This window comes from Globicephala melas, chromosome 2 (genome assembly GCF_963455315.2).
Source record: "Globicephala melas chromosome 2, mGloMel1.2, whole genome shotgun sequence".
Classification (NCBI taxonomy): Eukaryota; Metazoa; Chordata; class Mammalia; order Artiodactyla; family Delphinidae; genus Globicephala; species Globicephala melas.
Window position 1 is genome coordinate 60,253,079 of NC_083315.2, and position 19,366 is coordinate 60,272,444.

At 43.8% G+C, this 19,366-nt stretch overlaps 1 protein-coding gene across 2 annotated transcripts in view; it reads left to right on the forward strand.

Annotated features, from left to right (window-relative positions):
- The window catches only part of EDC3 (enhancer of mRNA decapping 3), a 52,188-nt gene that overhangs the window by 25,196 nt on the left and 7,626 nt on the right, over nucleotides 1-19,366 (forward strand). For both annotated transcript variants that reach the window (XM_030874990.2, XM_030874989.2), the window contains 2 exons: nucleotides 4,609-4,944; nucleotides 18,098-18,251. In XM_030874990.2, coding sequence (XP_030730850.1) covers nucleotides 4,609-4,944; nucleotides 18,098-18,251 — 490 coding nt within the window. The remainder of the gene's footprint in view (nucleotides 1-4,608; nucleotides 4,945-18,097; nucleotides 18,252-19,366) is intronic.

The window sequence follows — 19,366 nt, forward strand, 5'->3', positions numbered from 1 at the left end:
GCCTCTGTGCCAAAGGCTGGCAGCAAAATGGCACAGGAAGGCAGCCAGCCTCTAGTCTTAACACACACTTGGCCCTTGTAATTGAAAGGTAAAGAAATCTGGGAAGCATTGTTTATCTTTTCCAGAGGAAGTGCTTTTCTCTCCTAGTGGCCAAAGGCCAGTTTAATACAGAGCCAGGCCCTTTGGGCTGAATAAGCCAAGTATTGAGACAGCTTATTCACCCAGGACTTCCCAATATTTGTTTTAAAGTATGAGGAAAGGGAAGAATAAGAGACAACTGAGAATTTTAGCCTGCCTTTCATTTACTTTATATTCTCTTACCTTTTTCTTGCTGACCTATGGTGTCAGTATTTCCTCTTGGAAATTTTTTTCACTATCTGCTTTCCTGACAGTATTTGGAACATAGCTGATCCTTAGTGTATCTTTGTCAAATGAATGAATGGAAGATCTTTAGTCAGAGGGAGCATGAGAAAATACTTGATACTTTCTAAAGTCAGAACTGTGGGTTTGTAAGTTATGTTTGTAGAGTCTGTGGCCAAGCCAAAAACGATTTCCCGTTTTGCTTCTTTTACTGTCTTCTCTACCATTGATAAACTGCTTGTCTTCATCTGTCATTTTGATAGGTCCAGGATAGTTCATTGTCAGTTCATAATGGGCATGACTGAACTGCTTTCCTGTGAAGCCCTTGCCTCATACTCCCTCTTGTATCATTGTTGACTTCATCTTCCTGTCCTTTTCAGTCACGCAACACACTTGGCATAGTTTTTGATGGTTCCCTTTCTTTCTCACAGTCTCAAGTTGTCTTTTTTTTTATAACCCCTTTAGAGGCTTTTGTTGTTTGGGGGTTTTTTGTTTTGTTTTGTTTTTTGGTATGGCTGTTTTGATTTCATAATTCAGCAGAGATTCTTGTTTACTTATGGTGGACCAGGCATAGTATTGGCTGACAGGTCTGAATGACAAGTGACACACTTAACACCTTGAATAGAACAGAGATTCAAAGAATTCTGGTTACATTCAGTTAATTAAAAAAATTTTTTTTTATTTTAATGGCAGTCATAGTTGGAGAGAATACCTGTGAGAGGCATGATGTAGAGCAGACTGAGCAAACTTTTTCTGTAAGGGATCGGATATTAAATAGTTTAGGCCTTGCAGGCCATAAGGTCTCTGTTTCAAACATTTAACTTTGTCTTTGTAGCACATAAGGAGCCTTAGACAATATGTAAACAAATGAATGTAACTGTGTTCCAGTAAAACTTTATTTACAGAAGCAGGCAGTGTTTTGGGCTGGATTTGGCCCCAGGGCTATGATGTAGAGTATACACTTAGGGTGAAGTTAATCAATGGTAGTCCATATGGATTCATGTTTGGAATAACCTTGATTACTTTTTAATTTGGGAGGCTGTCTTCTTAGATCTGATTAGATTACATTTTTAAAACAGTCTGGTTAAAGAAGCCTATAAGGGAAATAGAGGAAGTGTTATGTCTGCCATTCTCTTGTTCACTTATAATTGCATTATTAGTATTATCTTTAATACATAGCTGCTTTTTTTTTTTTTTTGGTTGTACTGCACAGCATGTGGGATCTTAGTTTTCCAACCAGGGATTGAACCCGCATCCCCTGCATTAGAAGCATGGAGTCTTAACCACTGGGCCGCCAGGAAGTCCCAATACATAGCTTTTTTATAGGAATCCTTTAAAGCCACTTACTCATTTTTGTATGCTTTTTTTTTTTTTTTTTTTTGCGGTACGCGGGCCTCTCACTGCTGCGGCCTCTCCCGCCGCAGAGCACAGGCCCCGGACGCGCAGGCCCAGCGGCCATGGCCCACGGGCACAGCCGCTCCGCAGCATGTGGGATCCTCCCGGACCGGGGCACGAACCCGCGTCCCCGGCATCGGCAGGCGAACTCTCAACCACTGCGCCACCAGGGAAGCCCTCATTTTTGTATGCTTTAGTAGTTAAAAATGTATATAGTTGCTCAATGTGAATGTACTTAATGTCATCGAACGGTACACTTAAAAATGGTTTAAATGGTAAATTTATGTTATGTATATTTTAACCACAATTTAAAAATTCTGATGTAAATCCACTTGCATGGGCACACTTCTTGTTATGGAACCTCATTCATTCCTCAGATAGTTCGAATACTGGCAGTGATTGGGTGGCATGAAACCTCATAAGGGTGCCAATTTCCATCTGTACATTAAGTTCATAAGGCTTAATTTCTTCCTGTTTTTAGTTAAAAGAAAGTAAATAAAATATTCAGTATCTTCTCCCTGCATCCCAGTGGATCATCCTTTGCACTCCTGGGTATGCACACAACCACTGGAGAGAGACCCCTGGGCCAGAGACCTATTTCCTAATAATCTTGATTTAATATTTTTTATTTTTTAAAATATATTTATTTATTTGGCTGTGTTGGGTCTTCATTGCTGTGTGTTGGCTTTCTCTAGTTGGGGCAAGCGGGGGCTACCCTTCATTGCGATGCACAGGCTTCTCATTGCGGTGGCTTCTCTTGTTGTGGAGCATGGGCTCTAGGTGCATGGGCTTCATTAGTTGTGGTACATGGGCTCTAGAGCGCAGGCTCAGTAGTTGTGACGTACGGGCTTAGTTGCTTCGCGGTATGTGGGATCTTCCCAGACCAGGGCTTGAACCTGTGTCCCCTGCTTTGGCAGGTGGATCCTTAACCACTGCGCCACCAGGGAAGTCCCTATTGATTTAATATTGAGGCAGTACATTGATAATCCTGCAAACTGGACTTTTTTCTCTAGTTCTTCCCTCACCTACATACATTGCTAATGGTGTTATCCTGACCTTGTATTTTCATTCTTGCTCTCGCATTCCTAATCCAGCTCTGTTTCTCATCCATATTTCTGTAGCACTTTATATAAACTTCTATTATAATTCTCATTATATTGTATTTTAGTTATTTGCTTATATATCTCTCCTCCTTCCTTTTTGGGTAGCATGTCTTGGTTATGTACTGTATTCCTGGTACCTGGCTATGGCACACAGCATGCTCTCACTAAATGTTTTTATCAAATTATCGGAACTAGAACTTAACCCAGACTTTGACAAGCTTCTCAGTGGTTCGTAATCTCAGCTGTTTATGGTGACTCAGCCAGCTCTTCCTCCCCTTCATAATTTTGGTCAGCCTTAGGTTTTTTTCAGAGGCCTAAATCTCATCCTAACTGCCAGTACAGCCCTTTTCCATACCAATATTTGGCATTAGGAAGACTTAGACATGAGTTATATTTTGCACAGTATACATCTTTCAGAATAATTGTTGTAATTGATCTTGCTGATGTTGACTGATAACATTAAACATATTTATTGACTGACTGCTGTGTACTAGAAACCCTGCTGGGGGCACCACAGTGATCGTTTTACATACAAGGAAATTGAGAAGTTGGGTGATAGGTATAAGATTATACAGCATGCAGATAGATCCTAGGTCTCGTGACTCATGCACGGTCCATTGGATAGAAGGGAGTTGCTGTGAGTAAAGTTAGAGCAGTATAGTTGGGATGATATGTGTGAGGGGGTTTGCTCATGATCATTCTAACCTCTTCTTGAGTATTTTCAATAATTGAGGAGCTTGTTCTCACAAAAGGAAGTACATTATGTTTATCCAGACTATGTTGGCAGTTCCATTTACCATACCAGTCACCTGGTCCATCCTTTCAGGATGATCAGATGGGGATCAAACTATTAACTCAGTTCAGGATTCTCTGGGAAGGGATGGTTTGGAGAATTCTGTGGGGTCTTCTGCCTTGGCTGCTAGAGGAGTAGTTGACTGATATGTGGTGGCCAAATAGAGTTTCAGAGACAGCGAGTGACTGACTGCTGTGGTGTTAATATGCATCTTGGTGTGCCCTCTACAGGATCAGATCAGTATGGTCCTTGTCATCATTTGATGGTTCAGAAATTGCTTACCCAAAAGTGGTAAAATTTTGAGAAAAGAGATCACCTTAACCAAAAGATCTAAAAACAGGCCTGTAAATCAAAATATATCAACTTATAGTGGTAGATGTATATCTGGCTCAAGGTCTGGAATCTGTCTAAACCCAGGGATTCCCTCCTACTGGGGTCTAGCCTGAAACTGAGTTAAAAAATCAGAAGATTGCTTGCTTGGTAAGCATGGAATTCAGAGCCACTTGAGTGAGATCTTCCTATGAGCTTCAGGTTATGAGGATTTGGCCTTCTTTTACCCTGGGGGTATTTCTCTGTTAATTAACTGCTGGACATTCAGAATCAAACCACCCAGACCTGTGGGAGGAGACTGCTATATTCTTGCCCTTCCACTTTTTTGATATATTCAGTTGTCAAAAAAGCCTCGGTCATTACTAATTCCCTTATGAAGAGCAGAGCTTAAGATTTCCAGGAGTACTGCTTATTTCATATTCACTGTTAGTTGGGTAATATACAAAATCTATGATTCCATGAGATTTGTGGTAATTTTTTCTACTTTATGGGTTTAGGAATAGCTTTGCCTTATACCATTTTCACATTGATTCCTGTAACACTGTCCACAAAGGACTAATGTATTTTCCACTTATACTCAGCACTTCCTGTGGGCACACTGACTTTAGTCCGTGTTTTTTTCTCCAGGGTCGTCTAGTAGCAGGCACCCAAATCAGGCAACTCCAAAGAAAAGTGGCTTAAAGAACGGCCAGATGAAGAATAAAGATGACGAGTGCTTTGGGGATGATATTGAGGAGATCCCAGATACAGATTTTGATTTTGAAGGGAACCTGGCCCTTTTTGACAAAGCAGCTGTGTTTGAGGAGATTGATACTTATGAGAGGAGAAGTGGTACCCGTTCCCGGGGCATCCCAAGTGAGAGGCCTACTCGGTACCGCCATGATGAGAACATCCTGGAGTCAGAGCCCATCGTCTATCGTCGGATCACAGTGCCCCACAACATGGGCAAGGAGTTCTGCACAGGTAAGTTAACCCCACATCCCACTGGCTGCTCTTCCTTTTTTTTTTTTTTTTTTTTACTTGAAACAGAATGACCCAGATTCTGAGTCAGAGTCTTATGGTAGGAATTAACTCAAGGGGCATGGTGGTTGGCCCATTATATTGTCTTTTAGAGACTGTGGCCATCCTACCTACCACTAGGTTAGGGTGGAGGCTGATTTCTCTACATGTCCATTTATATCCTATACCTGGCAGGATCTGGTCTGCTGTTAAGTATGTTATGGTTAACAACTAAAGGCATAGAGGCTGACTATCTAGATTGACATAGTCAGCTCTATTTTCACTTTGGCTTCACTGTTACTGCCTGTAGATTTTACCAGAATTTCAACTCTGTTTCACTGGTTGTTTGCTGGGGTAAGAAATAGAGCTGAGTAGTTGAAACCATTGGCTAAAATTAGGGTTTCAATAAATTACATTTGTTTACTACACTGTCCTCATCTCCTGCTAGCCCTGGTCATTGAGGGTTGGCTAGTCATAATGCTTATGTGACAGTGTAGTGCCTAGGTAATTAGGTAGGTCACTGTGTATGATAGCCTAATCTGTTAACTCAGTGATTTTTAATTTTGTGGTTTTGTTTTTTCTTTTAGCATTTGGATCTTTTCTTCAAACATGGCATTTGAGGCAGCTGTAGGACAGGTGGTCTACCTCATCCTTATCTCTGTCCCTTCCCCCCAAACTTATTATTAACTGGGCTTCTTAGATTACAGATTGAAACTATTGTTGTTAAATGATCTTAGGAGCTATCAATTCCTTAGGAGGAATCAATCATTTTAATGAGTATAATAATCATCTGAAGTCTTGGAGTCTTGAATATAGGGAATATAAACCTTGAATGCTAGTAGCAGTTACAGGGAGATTTATGGAGACAGCTTAGTTACATATGGGGGAAAATCAGAGATATGGCATGGCATTTTTGTAAACATCAGTAGGGCTCTGTTGTATTTGGTTTTGCTGAGTGTAAAAGCTTCCATGTGAAAAAAAAGAAATAAACAGATTGTCAGGTTAAGAAAGACTAGTAATTTCTGCCTTTCACTATCAGACTCTGGCAGGCACGCCTCTTTACTATGGTAGTTTCCTTAAGTGACACTGACAGTGTGAGTTGCTGAACTCCTTTGATTTTTATCACCTATGTTAAGGCAAACAACCTAGCTCAGAATCAGGCTTAATTTAAATTGCCAGGTTTTAAGCTTTTCAAAGGCAGCTATCGTGCATCAGGTCTGGTCGTATACTGAGATCCTGCTGTCCATCCACTTTTTTTTTTTTTAACATCTTTATTGGAGTATAATAGCTTTACAGTGGTGTGTTAGTTTAACAAAGTGAATCAGCTATACATACACCGTCCATCCCCTTTTGACTGCTCTCCTTTTTACTGCCCTCAGTGGCAAAATAAGCTGCCTTTACAGGTCACTCTCTGGAAGCTGAGGTGGTTGGGTCGTGCCATATGTGATTTCCCTGAAATTCCTGAGCTTCGGGAGATTATAGCCTGCCTTGGAGTGAAGTGGCTAACAGAGGGAGAATAGCAATAAGAATCAGGAAAGATTCTCAGATCTAAAAGAGCCTAAGAAAACATTTGCCAAAGTAGACAACAGGAGAGGTGGGAATTTTTTCTTCCTACATACCCTGTCTCCCCAGCTTAATGTTCGCATTTTGTTTAATGACAGAAGTGAAAGTTCCCTCCTCTCATATTTTTCCAGAATTGCCATTAACAGACATACTACAAACCACATGTGCTAGGCATTGGCCAAGAACTCGGGTATGGCGGCTTGTGGTGTGTAGCAACCAGTTGCATTTCACTGAAGCATGGCAGTGAGGGTACAAGAGGCCCTATAGCCTCATGCCATCTGGTTTTCCTCTTTGTTCTCAGCAGTGATAAGGAGTGGAAATGAAGTCCTTTTGCCAAGCAGGATCTATGCTGGAAATAGAGCAAGCAAGCAGTTATCTTGCTGAGCAGCTTCTGCAGGTGATTTTGTCTCTGCTCCAGCTCCAAGGCACAAGTCTCAAAGCAGGTTTTTACTCAATGTTATTCACGTAGTGCCTGGCTGGGGACACTTTTCCAGTTGGATTTACTATCCAAACGTTAGTATCGGAATGAGGCAAGCTATCTGGAATATGTGGGGAAACAAGCTAGGACAAAAAAAAATGTTAGTGTTAGGTTACTTGATCACCTAGTATAATTTTCTCATTTAACAGATTGAGGACATTGAGGTTCAGAGAGGTTAAAGTCTCTATAAACCTTATCGATCACATTTCCTTTCCTTTCTGAATACAGATATGTTAAAGAGAAAGAAGGATATAAGAAGGGAAGGGCAGTTTAATGGCCGTTAGACTACATAGTCTTTTCTCTTTAGTATTCCGTCAGGAATAGACCAGCTTAGATCTGCAGTTGTAGAGAGTGGTTTGGCTGGCTCCCCAATCTAGCCTTGTGTCATTCATGTCCTAGAACCCCAAATACTTATTTTCTGCTAATTCCCAGAGTAGCAAAAGAACAACATGTTTACTACCCACTTGGCAATGGCTTGGGTCTCGGGATTCTGGCAGCTTGCTGCTGGTGCCCTACACATTGACTGCATGCTGAGTGGTGTCAACAGTTTCTAAGCTGTTACTCTCTAATTGCTCATATTCCTCTCGGCAATACTCTTTGCCAACTGTGTGCATGGGGGGGGGCAGTGTTATAAAAGGTCTATTGATTGGGAAAACACATTCAGGAAGCAGCTAAATTTAGCTCTTTGTCTAACCCAAATCTTTTCTCTCTGGAAGGCCCCTTTGGGTCCTTTAACAGTGCTACTATCTCCAACAGATGGTCAGACATTCCTCCAGCTTGGACCTATGCTGCTAAATAATTGTATCCTGTGGTTGCATACATGTTGGTTAAGTTTGCCTATAAAATGCTAGATGCATGTGAGCACTCTGTGTTCAGAGGTGAGAGGTTCTCAAAGAACACCGGTTAGGAGAGTGGTAAGGCTTCAGAGAAGAATCTTTGCTCAACATACATAATATTATAAAAGTAATTTTTAAGACCGTGTGGGCCAGTCGGAACACTGTGCTTACTACATGTAAGTCACTCTAAGACAGTCCTTGCATCCAGGTAATTAAGATGTACTAGGAAATGGAAAGATACCATATATGCCTGGAGTCCAGTGAGAGTGTGGATGTTAAATGCATTGGGTGTTGAGGGGCATGAGAGGTCCTGAAGGCTGGGCTGATCAGGGAAGGCTTCACAAAGGGAGCAGGACAGAAGCCTTGAAGCATGGGCAGGATTTCACCAGAGAGGAAGAGGAGGATACTTATGGGTAGGCTGGGCAGGTGCTGTGTAGTGTGATAAAGGGCTGTGTGGGAGATTGGCTAGTGGCTGGTTTGGCCAGGGCAGAGATTTTTGTGTGGGGGAATAGCAGGAATTAAAAATAGCTTTAGACCAGAGCACAAAGAGCCTGTGTGCTAATGCTGTCCTTTGTTTTATGGCCATCAGGAGCAACTGAAGGATTCTGAAAAAGACATGATCCAAAATCTCCTTTAGGAAGATTTGTTAGTCTTTAGGAATACTGGTCTTATGATAGAATTCAGGGTAAAATTTGAGGAGAGAGACCAGAGCAGGAAGATAAGTTAGACTGGTGACATAGCTAATATGCCAGGGGTTTGGACCTCTGAATGGAAAGGAAGACAGAGATGTGAGAGAAGTGACAAAGGGGAATTTGATAGGATTTGATGATTGAAGACAGGTTGAAGAGGGTTGAGTGAACAACAATTCAAAGGCATTGAATCTGTGGGGTGTGAAGAATGGCAGCGAGTCCAGTTGTAGTTAGATTGCATGAGGTTTTAATGGGCCAAGTTTTTGTGATTTTCTTCTTGCATTGCTTTGTGGCTGAGCCCAGAGAAAGCAATTAGTAGAGTTGCCACACTGAGGGACTTACTAACTATTCAATATTAAAGGCTTCAATGAGGAGGCTTCTGTAGGGTCAGAGAATTGAGTTACGTAGCCACGTGGGGACTACTGAGCCTGTTTCCTTGTCTGTAAAGTGGGATAATATTTGGCAATTAAATGAGATCATGTGGAAAATAGCGAGTGCAATGCCTGGCTTATAATTATTATTCAGTCAATATTTGACTTTAATGTGAAGTGCAAAGGCTGTCTCAGTAAAGTTACTTCAAAGCATCAACATTTATAAAATTTTTACTGTGTGCCAGGCACCGTTCTAGATGCTCTGGGTAAGTCATTGTCCATCACCTCGGGGGCCTTACACAGGGTAACCAGACAAATAATGGAAGTGTGTACAAGATTTAGAGGTGGCAGAAAAGGAAGGGTAAGTGCCTGGTTCAGGAGAAACAACATGAGCACCGTCATAATAGTGCATGTTCATTGGGTATTTACTATGTCCTGGGCACCATTCTAACCACTTCACATGCTTATCACAGTTAATTTTCATGGCATCTCTATGAGGTTGCATCGTTATCCCCTTTTTGTTATTATCCTCATTTTGTTGGAGTTAAGTGTTTCATTAAATCTTTCACCAGGAATGACTTTAAAGTGTCTAGAATTCTTCATCCCCTGGGTTCTAATAAATTCTTCTCAGGTTCATTTATTCAAGACCCCTTCATTTTAGGTAGAATTCTGATTTAATTTCTGCCATTTGTTTTCCACTGTGCAGCCTTCTTTTGTCTTCAAGTATATAGAAGCTGGATGGGAGGCAACAGGGTGCTATTGGTACAGGCACTGAATCTCCACAGTTGTCCCATCAGCTTTGCCTGAAGGATGTTCCTCAGCCTCCACCCTATGTGTCTGCTGAAGTTTGGGGAGTAGCAAGTGTATGAAGATGACCTGAAGTAGAGTTACTGCTTACTGTCTTGCAAAAGGATCAAGTCAGAGTTTGAGTGAGGCACTCTGGTTTGAGCTCCCTTAGTTCAGCACCACTTACCCATACTCATTTTTCTCAGTAAAAGCAGTTCTAGTTCTATTCTGAAGGGGAGTAGCCGGTGAAGCCACAGTTGGTTTGTTTCTGCTGCTTCTGGCTTGCCTCTTTATTCTTCTCTTTGAGCTTCAGTAGCGATGTATCTTGGTCTCAGGACAAGCTCTGCTTTCACCATTCCAGGCTGTCAGTTGTTTTCCACAGCTGGCATTCCATTTCTGCCTCTGAGCCCTGTCTGCCTTCCTCTACTTCTTGTCCCCAGAGTCCCTCAAGATGTGTCCTAATGCTTTCAAGATGAGAGTGTTTTTTACCTCCTGAAACACAGGTAATCAGGAAATCTGTTTTGGGTTTGTTTATGTGTTCAAAAGGGATTCAGAAAGAAAGAAATCTTTGAGCTTAGAAGTGGCCATTGAAGAATTTTACCCTGAGGATAGTGAAGACTGCCTTCAGTGGCTATCGTGCTCACGAGGAGGATCCTTCTCACGCGGAGACTCGAGTGTCTGCTGCAGTGGAAATGGTCATGATCCCATTGCTTTTTCAAACCATTGACCCAACCCACATGGGTTCTTCCTTGATCTCCCTTCAACCCTCATTCCCCTTCCTGTGTTTACAGATTAGACCCTGTGCTACAGGGATGCCATTCCCAGGGAGGCACCTCTTTTACATTTCTTATCCTAAGAGAGCCACAGGGGAGACATGAGGAGGTAAATTCTAGAAGGTGTTCTGGACCAGAAAACCTACATTAACAATACCTGTGCTCCTGCACCAAGTGCCGCCACAGCTTTTCATTGAGCAGAGCTGATGAGCCTGGTTTCTGAAATTGTGTCTCTGCAGGCAGACCTCCTTGACAGTGACTTGGTTGATTTTTGGGAACCTCAGGTTCTAGCAGATCCTCCAGTGCCAGGAGTGGAGGGAATAGTAAGTTCTTTTAATGTGGAATCCTTCAGAGTTTCTGGGCTTGGATAATCAGGTGGACACTTGTCATCAGCCTGAAGGGCTTGGTTGTAGTCCTTGGCACTCAGGAGGTTTTAGAGCAGTACCGTTGAGACAGGTGTCTTGGCTTAGACTCTTCCCGCAGTAATGAACACTTGTGCTTCCTACAGTCCTACTGGAAAAGGTCTCATGGCAACTTGCTGCCAGAGTTTTTTAATTTAAGAATTTAAACTCAAACTAAGGGCTGGGGGATCTGGAGCCAGCACATTATGGCCTGACACCTGAGTTTTGTTGAAGGTACCAATTGGTCATTTTAGAAACTTGAGTTGGTCTCTGCAAATGTGACTTTTTAGCTATTATGTGCCCTTTGCTATTTCACAGGCACAGGCGTCTGGCCAGAGCAAGGAAGGGGTTTGATTTCAGTGTATCCGTCATCCTCCTTAAATTCAACATATCAAAGCTAAGTCAGTCATTCACCCCCTCGCATATCTTTGACTCCTTAGCATTCCCATTTCTTTCAGTGGAATCACCATTTTTAAAGTGTCCAGCCTGAAACTTTGTGGCCATCTTTGCCTCTTACTTCTCATAAAAATTCATGACTAGAGGGCTTCCCTGGTGGCTCAGTGGTTAAGAATCCGCCTGCCAATGTGGGGGGCACGGGTTTGAGCTCTGGTCCGGGAAGATCCCACATGCTGCGGAGCAACTAAGCCCGTGCGCCACAACTACTGAGCCTGTGCTCTAGAGCCCGTGAGCCACAACTACTGAGCCCATGTGCCACAACTACTGAAGCCCGCATACCTAGAGCCCGTGCTCCACAACAAGAGAAGCCACTGCAATGAGAAGCCTGCACACCGCAACAAAGAGTAGCCCCCGCTTGCCACAACTAGAGAAAGTCCACGTGCAGCAATGGAGACCCAACGCAGCCAAAAAAAAAAAAAAAAAAAAATCATGACTAGAAAGAACCCTAGAGGCCTTTTTTTTTCTAATTTAATAACACAGTGATTCCTTCTGACAAGGAGTTTTCCTTTATCCTCAGTATTCATTCTGACTCTGGATTCTCTTATTCCTCAGTGGTCCTTGAAATTGTCATGACCTTTTACTTTTTTTTTTTTAATTAATTAATTAATTTTATTTTTGGCTGCGTTGGGTCTTTGTTGCTGCGTGCAGTCTCCCTCTAGCTGAGGCGAGCGGGAGCCACTCCTCGTCGCGGTGCACGGGCCTCCCACCGCAGTGGCCTCCCCTGTTGCAGAGCACAGGCTCTAGGCACACAGGCTTCAGTAGTTGTGGCTTGTGGGCTCTAGAGCGCAGGCTCAGTAGTTGTGGCGCACGGGCTTAGTTGCTCCACGGCACATGGGATCCTCCCGGACCAGGACTCAAACCCATGTCCCCTGCATTGGCAGGAGGATTCTTAACCACTGCACCACCAGGGAAGCCCGACCTTTTACTTTTTTATGCTACACCACAGGTTCCCTTTGTCCCTTGAAATCAATTCTACATGGCCTTCTGCCCTCATTTTCTAGCCCTGTCAACTTCATCTTGTATAAAACAACTTGGCTTTTAATGCCTTCTGAAGTCTGGCCCTGCCCACTACTCTAAACTATCCTTCACGTCAGTCTCTGGGCTCCAAGCAGGGTAGTTTTCATCTGCTGATGTCACACCCTTCCAGCCTCTGTAACTTTGTTCATGGTTCCTCCGCCACCTCCCTTTTCTATCATTGTGACTGTAATTCTGTCTGTCTTGCGAGGCATGGTTCAGATTGAGGATTTGACACTACCTGCAGCTCCTGGTTTGAAATTCCTATTTTACACTTGTGCTCAGGTTAACAGTTTTTTTCCTCTGATATTTGCACATATATATTTTTTGTTTCCAGCTAGGTTGTAAGACTGGGAATGTGGTTTGTTTTCGTATTCTTTTTATTTATTCTGTTTCCTGCCATTCCCCCCCACTGGCTTGATGTATTATTACTCTGCAAACATTTGTTGATCACATTTGGAGGCACTTTACTCTTTTTTCTCTCCAACTTTTTATATTGAAAAGAAAATTCAAACTTTCAGAAAAGGTGCTAGAATAGTATAATGAACAACCATATGTCCTTCATTTAGATTCACCAGTTAACATTTTGCCACATTTACTTTATATAAATGCACACACACACCCCCCTGAACAATTTGAGATTTAGTTGCACTCATTACATTTCACCCCTAAATACTTCCGTATGTATTCAGTAGGATGTTGCTCTCTACAGGCACACTACAAGATTGCTCTCAGGAAATTTAAAATTCATACACAAGTATTATCTAATTCCATATGCAGAGCTTTCCAGTGGTCCCAATCATGTCCTTTATAGTTGTTGTTGTTGTTTTTTTAACTTATTTATTTTTTGGCTGCGTTGGGTCTTCACTGCTGTGTGCAGGCTTTCTCTAGTTGCAGTGAGCGGGGGCTACTCTTTGTTGCGGTGCGCAGGCTTCTCATTGCAGTGGCTTCTCTTGTTGCAGAGCACGGGCTCTAGGTGCACGGGCTTCAGTAGTTGTGGCTCGTGGGCTCTGGAGCGCAGGCTCGGTAGTTGTGGCACATGGGCTTAGCTGCTCCGCAGCATGTGGGATCTTCCCGGACCAGGGCTCGAACCCATGTCCCCTGCATTGGCAGGTGGATTCTTAACCACTGCGCCACTAGGGAAGTCCCTATAGTTGTATTTTTAATCAGCCATTGCATATTACATATAGTTGTCAGATCTCTTTCATTTCCTTTAACCAGGACAGTTCCCACAACTTCTGGTGTCTTTTGTGATATTGACATTTGTGAAGAGTCTAGGCCAGTTGATTTGCAGAATAACCATTGGTTTTGATTTATTGATTGTTTCCTTTTGATGTGATTCGCGTTAAACCTTTTTTCCAGGATTTTGGTGGGACTCTGTCTCTCTTGGAGCATTACATCATACAGTACACAGCGTCACTTTGTCCCATCACTGAGGCTAGTTTGATCACTTGGTAAGGTGTTGTCCAACAGATTTCTTCCTTGTAAAGATACTTTTCCCCTTTGTAATTAGTGAGTAATCTTGTCAGGAAGTCCTTTACCTCTTGAGTCCAAAGCTTGTTCCAGTAGAGCTTTAACCTGAGGGAATGAGGTCCAGTGTGGATAGGAGGTTGTTCTAGTTGTTAATGGGGGAAGGAAGAAGTGGGGAAAGAGTCAGAAACATCTTAGCCACACTTGCCTTTGGTTACAGCTGGACTCTTACCCAGATGCCGAGAGGGATGCCCTGAGGCTGTTATACAGGTTTCCTTCACATTCATTCTTTAATTCAATACATATGTATGTAGCCCCTCCACTAGGCGTTGTGCGCTGAAGGCACAGTGGAGAGGAAGGAGATACAGCAGTGAACAAGACAGACACAGTTACTGCCCTCAGGGAGCTTACAGTTTAGCAAAGTAGATAGTCCAAAAGGAAAAAAGAGTTATTTACAAATTGTATTAAGTACAGTGAAGCAGGTAAGCAGCATGCTGAGGCTGAGGGATATTTAAACTGAGACCTGAAGAATGAGGAACCTGCCATGTGTGGTGTCAGGGAGCATTGGAAGAGAGAAGAGAGTGCCGGAAGAGGGAAAGCATGTGAGGCTGGGAGGAACCTGGAGTACTGAGGAACCAGAAGGCAGCCCCAATGCCCAGAGCGTGGTGCAGGTTGAGGCCCGAGGTAAAGGGGCTGAAGTACACAGGGGCCAGATCACGGGATGCCTTGTGGACCCCAGTAAAGAGTACTAGGGGTAAAAAAAAAAAAAAAAAAAAAGAGTACTAGGGGTATTTAGGTTTCTCGTAATAAATTCTTCTTTCAGAGGTACTCTTGACACCAAATTGCGTTTTGTGGCAACCTTAATATAAATCTACAGGGGCTGTCTGTACGTTGGGTCTAAAGGTATGAGTTTACCAGTTGTTTTATACTCCAAAAAAGAACTCGTCTGATATCGCCACCCAGTTGTGTGACCACCACAGAATGGAATCAGAATTCATAGTCTGGAGAAATCCCCATGCGCAGTAATGGGCTGTGCTCCTCATTGATAAGACATAGGATACACACAGCCTTTCCAACTAAAAGTCCATGCCAGTGTGAGGATTGAGTTTGGATTTGAGATGACACTTTGTTGTGGGAGCCTTGTTACACAACAGAAAGGCTGGGAGGTATGAAGGACAGGGAGGGAATGTACATGCAGAGGCTGCAGGGGAAGGCTTAGACGTGGTGCTGGAAGGTGTCTTGAGGGTGGGGAAGTGCGATGGAGGATGTGAGGACATGCATATGTGTCCGTAAGGGAGGGAAAGGCCCCAAATAGTATGTACTGTAAGGAGCAGTGCGGAAGTGAGAAAGACATGAAGAAGGGGCAGAACACGAGGCTCCGTGGCCCTGCTTCAAGCTGTGGAATGAGCTGTGCGGGGAGGAGGCATCTTCTCTCTTGGCCTGTACTGGGTGTGCTTAAGCCGTTTTCCTTGATATCCTAAGATTAATCAGATCCTAAGAAGTGCTCTGCTTGTCACGAACTGGCTATAATTATATCTATCTCTTGTTTCACTGATAGCTCTAAAGTACATATTAATATTAAGAGAAGCCCTACCAATTAATGTTACTGCCTTGGTTCCCAAACAATAAAGATCCACCTTCCAACGGAAACATGATTGGGCTTGGCCCATGTTCAGGCTTTGGTGATGTTATTGTCCGCAGTTTACACGCTATGTTCTTGGTTCCCTTCCTTTGGAGTTTATTTTATTCCCTCTGCCTGTTTCTGATAAGCCAGTCTGACTGGTTGGACTCTGTGTGTAAATGTTGAAAAGGAACATTTTGTGGTGCTAGCATGTTCCTGTCAGAGATACAGAGTAGAATACAGTGAAGTCCTAGACCCTGCGACCGGCAGACTAAGCAGAAAGGATTCCTGGCCATATCTTTCCCTAGGCTACCAAACATGCCAGTTCATCAACAGGACCCCTTCCCTGCAGCACAAATCAGTGAGATGTAACAGACACACAGTTTCCAGCTGCAGCATTCAGCCAGCCAGAGTGGAGTAAACTCTCCGCCTGTGCCATGAGTTTTGTACCCCAAGACTGAGGAGAAAGGTAGCAGAAAACACTCAGCCTGCCCCCAGAGAGCCCTCAGAACCGGAGAGGGGGTCCTATACACACAGCACGAGACCTAGTCCCAGAAAGAAAGTTTGATTAGTGGGGTGGCAGGCCCAAGACTCACTGCCCTGACCTGTTTCAAATTCACCAGGAAGGGAGTAGTAGGTGAAGAAATGCACGGACTTGAGGGAAAGCTCTCCCTTGCGTGACTCTGCAGGTGAAGAGGGTGTTTGAAGTAGGCAGGTGCATGACTTGTCTGACAGGTTTAGGGTTGTTAGTGGCTTAGGACTCCTGAGAATTCATTCAGCTTTTTCACACTGCTATCAGTGGTTCCTGATTAGTTCTGATAACATGTGCTTGTCTGGAGCAGGCCATAAGAAATGGCTCTTTTAATCAGTGGTTGACTTGCAAGGTCAGGGTCAGGCTACAGCCTCCAGCACCGGCATCCGGGATGTCAATGACTGACATTTCACAAAGGGGGAGGGGAGAGGCAAAGCTCACTGTTCGTTGTCTGCCCCAGGCAGGAGTAGGACTCATACAGGTGGAAGGGGTCAATTAACCGACAGGATAGTGTGAATTTTGACATGGAGATGGTTTTTATTTTATTATTACATTAAGTTATTATTATTTTGCCTTCCCTTGAGAGGATACAGATGTGGGTGCTTTAAGTTCAGTCTTTATGCTTGGATTTCTGTTGTTAAAATGTACAGCCACAGCCGAATTCTGTGTGGTTTTAAGAATCCATGTAGGAAGGATTGGATATCTGATAGAAAGAACCTCAAGAAATTTCTCCCGAAAGGATCAGTGAGGAAGAAAAGTTTTTCTGTACAGGGCTCTGGAACCAACAGGATGATGACACACTTTCTGAAAACTTCTGCCTTAGAGTTAAGTAAGCCACACTAGAAATAGCAGTAGGTTTGCATCATTTATACGTTTGAGTACCTGATGAGAACTTGCCTCTATTGGTAAATAACTACAGCTGGCACAGTATAACTGAGGTGGGGGCTGAGGAGGTAAGAGGCTTATTTCCCTACTTTGAGGAGTTTACAGTCCAGTATAGATGAGGACACAGGATCTAAAAAGGCATGTGATCCAGCCAGACAAAACTAATTACATGCAATCCCACGATGACTTGCTGATTGGAATCTGTGTTTCTTGGTCTGCCAGTGAGGCCACATGGGGCTGTTTGGCAGAGGGTTTGCTCCCTTGGGGCCAGCCCAGTGACTCTAGCCTTTGTAAGACGGCATTAGCTGTCAAGGCAAAAGATCACAATTTTTGACTTTGCTGTTTCTTTCCTGTCCTGGTTTTCTGGGCCCTGAAACGGCACCTTGCTACTGATACGTATAATACTATGGACTCCTTCAAGTATACCCAGCTGCTGCAGACTTTGACCTTGTAAAACCAGGTATCAGTACTTTCCATGGTGTACTTTCAATGACTGTGATTCTCCCTAACCTTTATAGAGTTCTGTTTGTTTATGGTGAGTAAAAGATTCTTCTGAGTAGCTTAAAGCAAGCCATAGGTTACTTTCCGTGTACTCTTTCCCTGTGGTAGGAGTATTGGGTTACAGTCACCCCAAATGGGGAGAAAATGACAAAGTTATTTAAGAAAGCAAGTTCCTAGTTGAATTTCTTCAGCCAAAAGGAAGGGCTAAGTAGAGGACAGTAGGAGGAAGAAGATGTGGGGAGCAGATGGGATGAACAAGTCATCCTGCCTTGAAATTGAACAGCAGGGACCAAGAGGGTCAGGAGGGTTAGCTAGTGTCTGTTCCACTCTGGGGAAGGATAAGGGGTCTGCTTGTGAGGAAAACCTCACTGCCAGGAATGGCATTTCCCCCACTTTGAGAAAAGCATGTTTTCTTCTAATGTGGTTGATAGATTGCAGCCTTTTCTTGATAGTACCAAATACATCTTCATGGATTTGGCCTTTGTGGTCTAAAGCTACACTTCTAAGAGAGTTTAAGTTCATCCCTGCTCTGTGGTAACCTGAATGGGTTGTTACTTAGTTCCCCACGCACTGCTTGAGCTCTGTGGAGAGCTGCATAGCATGCCTAAGTCCCAGATTAGGCAGATGGGCTGGGGAGGGTCAGTCTTAAAGTCTTGGCTTTCACAGATCAACTACACCCATTTGTGGAGCTGGTTTCCTGTAATCACTTGCCCTTTTTCCTCACCTCCTTTCAAACTGCAGACTCTGGCCTGGTTGTCCCAAGTATTTCCTATGAGCTGCATAAAAAGCTGTTGTCTGTGGCTGAGAAGCATGGCTTGACTCTGGAGCGGAGACTGGAGATGACAGGCGTGTGTGCCAGTCAGATGGCACTGACCCTACTCGGAGGACCCAACAGGTAAATGCCTCCAGACCGGTGGGGGCTGAGTGTGGGGTGATGCTGCTCTGCCTCAGCACCACCACAGTGCGTCACACACAGAGTTCATCAGACCGTGGCTGCTCCTCTAACGTGAGTACCTCTGTGAAGTCACTTTCCTGGATGCTACAAGGTTTTTGTTTGCCTCTCTCACCCTTGTCCTGGAAGTCCTCATTCTTCTCCCAGCAAACCACCCTTTGATCCTTCCTTCGTGGTAACAGCTGACTCTCAGACTCCTGCTGACTACCAGAGGCTTGCTTTCTAAGAACCTTCAGAGACCCAGCCTTTGGAACTCGCCGTTCACTCAGAGGGCTGGGGTAAAAATCAATCCTGAGTTCCATACCTGAGAGCTTCTAGAACAACCCTGACAACTGGGTATAAGAGCTAGACTTTGGTACCTTTCCACTTGCCCTTTTAGGCTGCTATATCAGGGGCAGTGCTTAGTTTTGTGGATGTTTACTGATACCATGTACCAGACCTTGTGCTAGGGCTAGGGATACAAAGAATAAGAAAATACTGCTCCTGTCCTCCAGTAGCCTAGTGAGGTCTCCAGAAAGTCCAGTGCTGTGGTAGAGGAAACAGAAGCCTCTCCAGGAAGCCACATTTCTACTCCAGGCTGGAGAAGCCACTCACCCTTCCTAGAGCAGTGACATCCAAACTGAGTCCTACAGAGCAAGGGGGAAAAGTAACAAGCGTGTGCCGAGGGCAGAAAGGATCAGGAGACCGTGGATCCATAAGTCATTTTGTGTGGCTGGAAAGTAGGGCTTTGGTACAGCTGAGAGGTAGGGAGCTGCTAAAGGGATTTCAGTAGTGCTGTAACACGGTTAGTCTTGTGTTTTAAAAAGGCGACTTTGGCCAAGTAGATTAATGGAGGAGGCAAGACTGGGGCCATGAGACCAGTTAGAAAACTGAGCCAGGGGCCAGGTGATGGTGGCCCCAAGCAGGGAAGTAGGGAACAGAGAAGTGGGTGGATGAGGGAATTTTTAAAGGTAAAATCAGCAGGGCAGGGTATTGAATGGATATGGAAGGTGATAGAAAATGAAGTGTGGGTGATCACTGAACTTAAAGCGTTCTAGCATGGACATCTGGTTGGATAG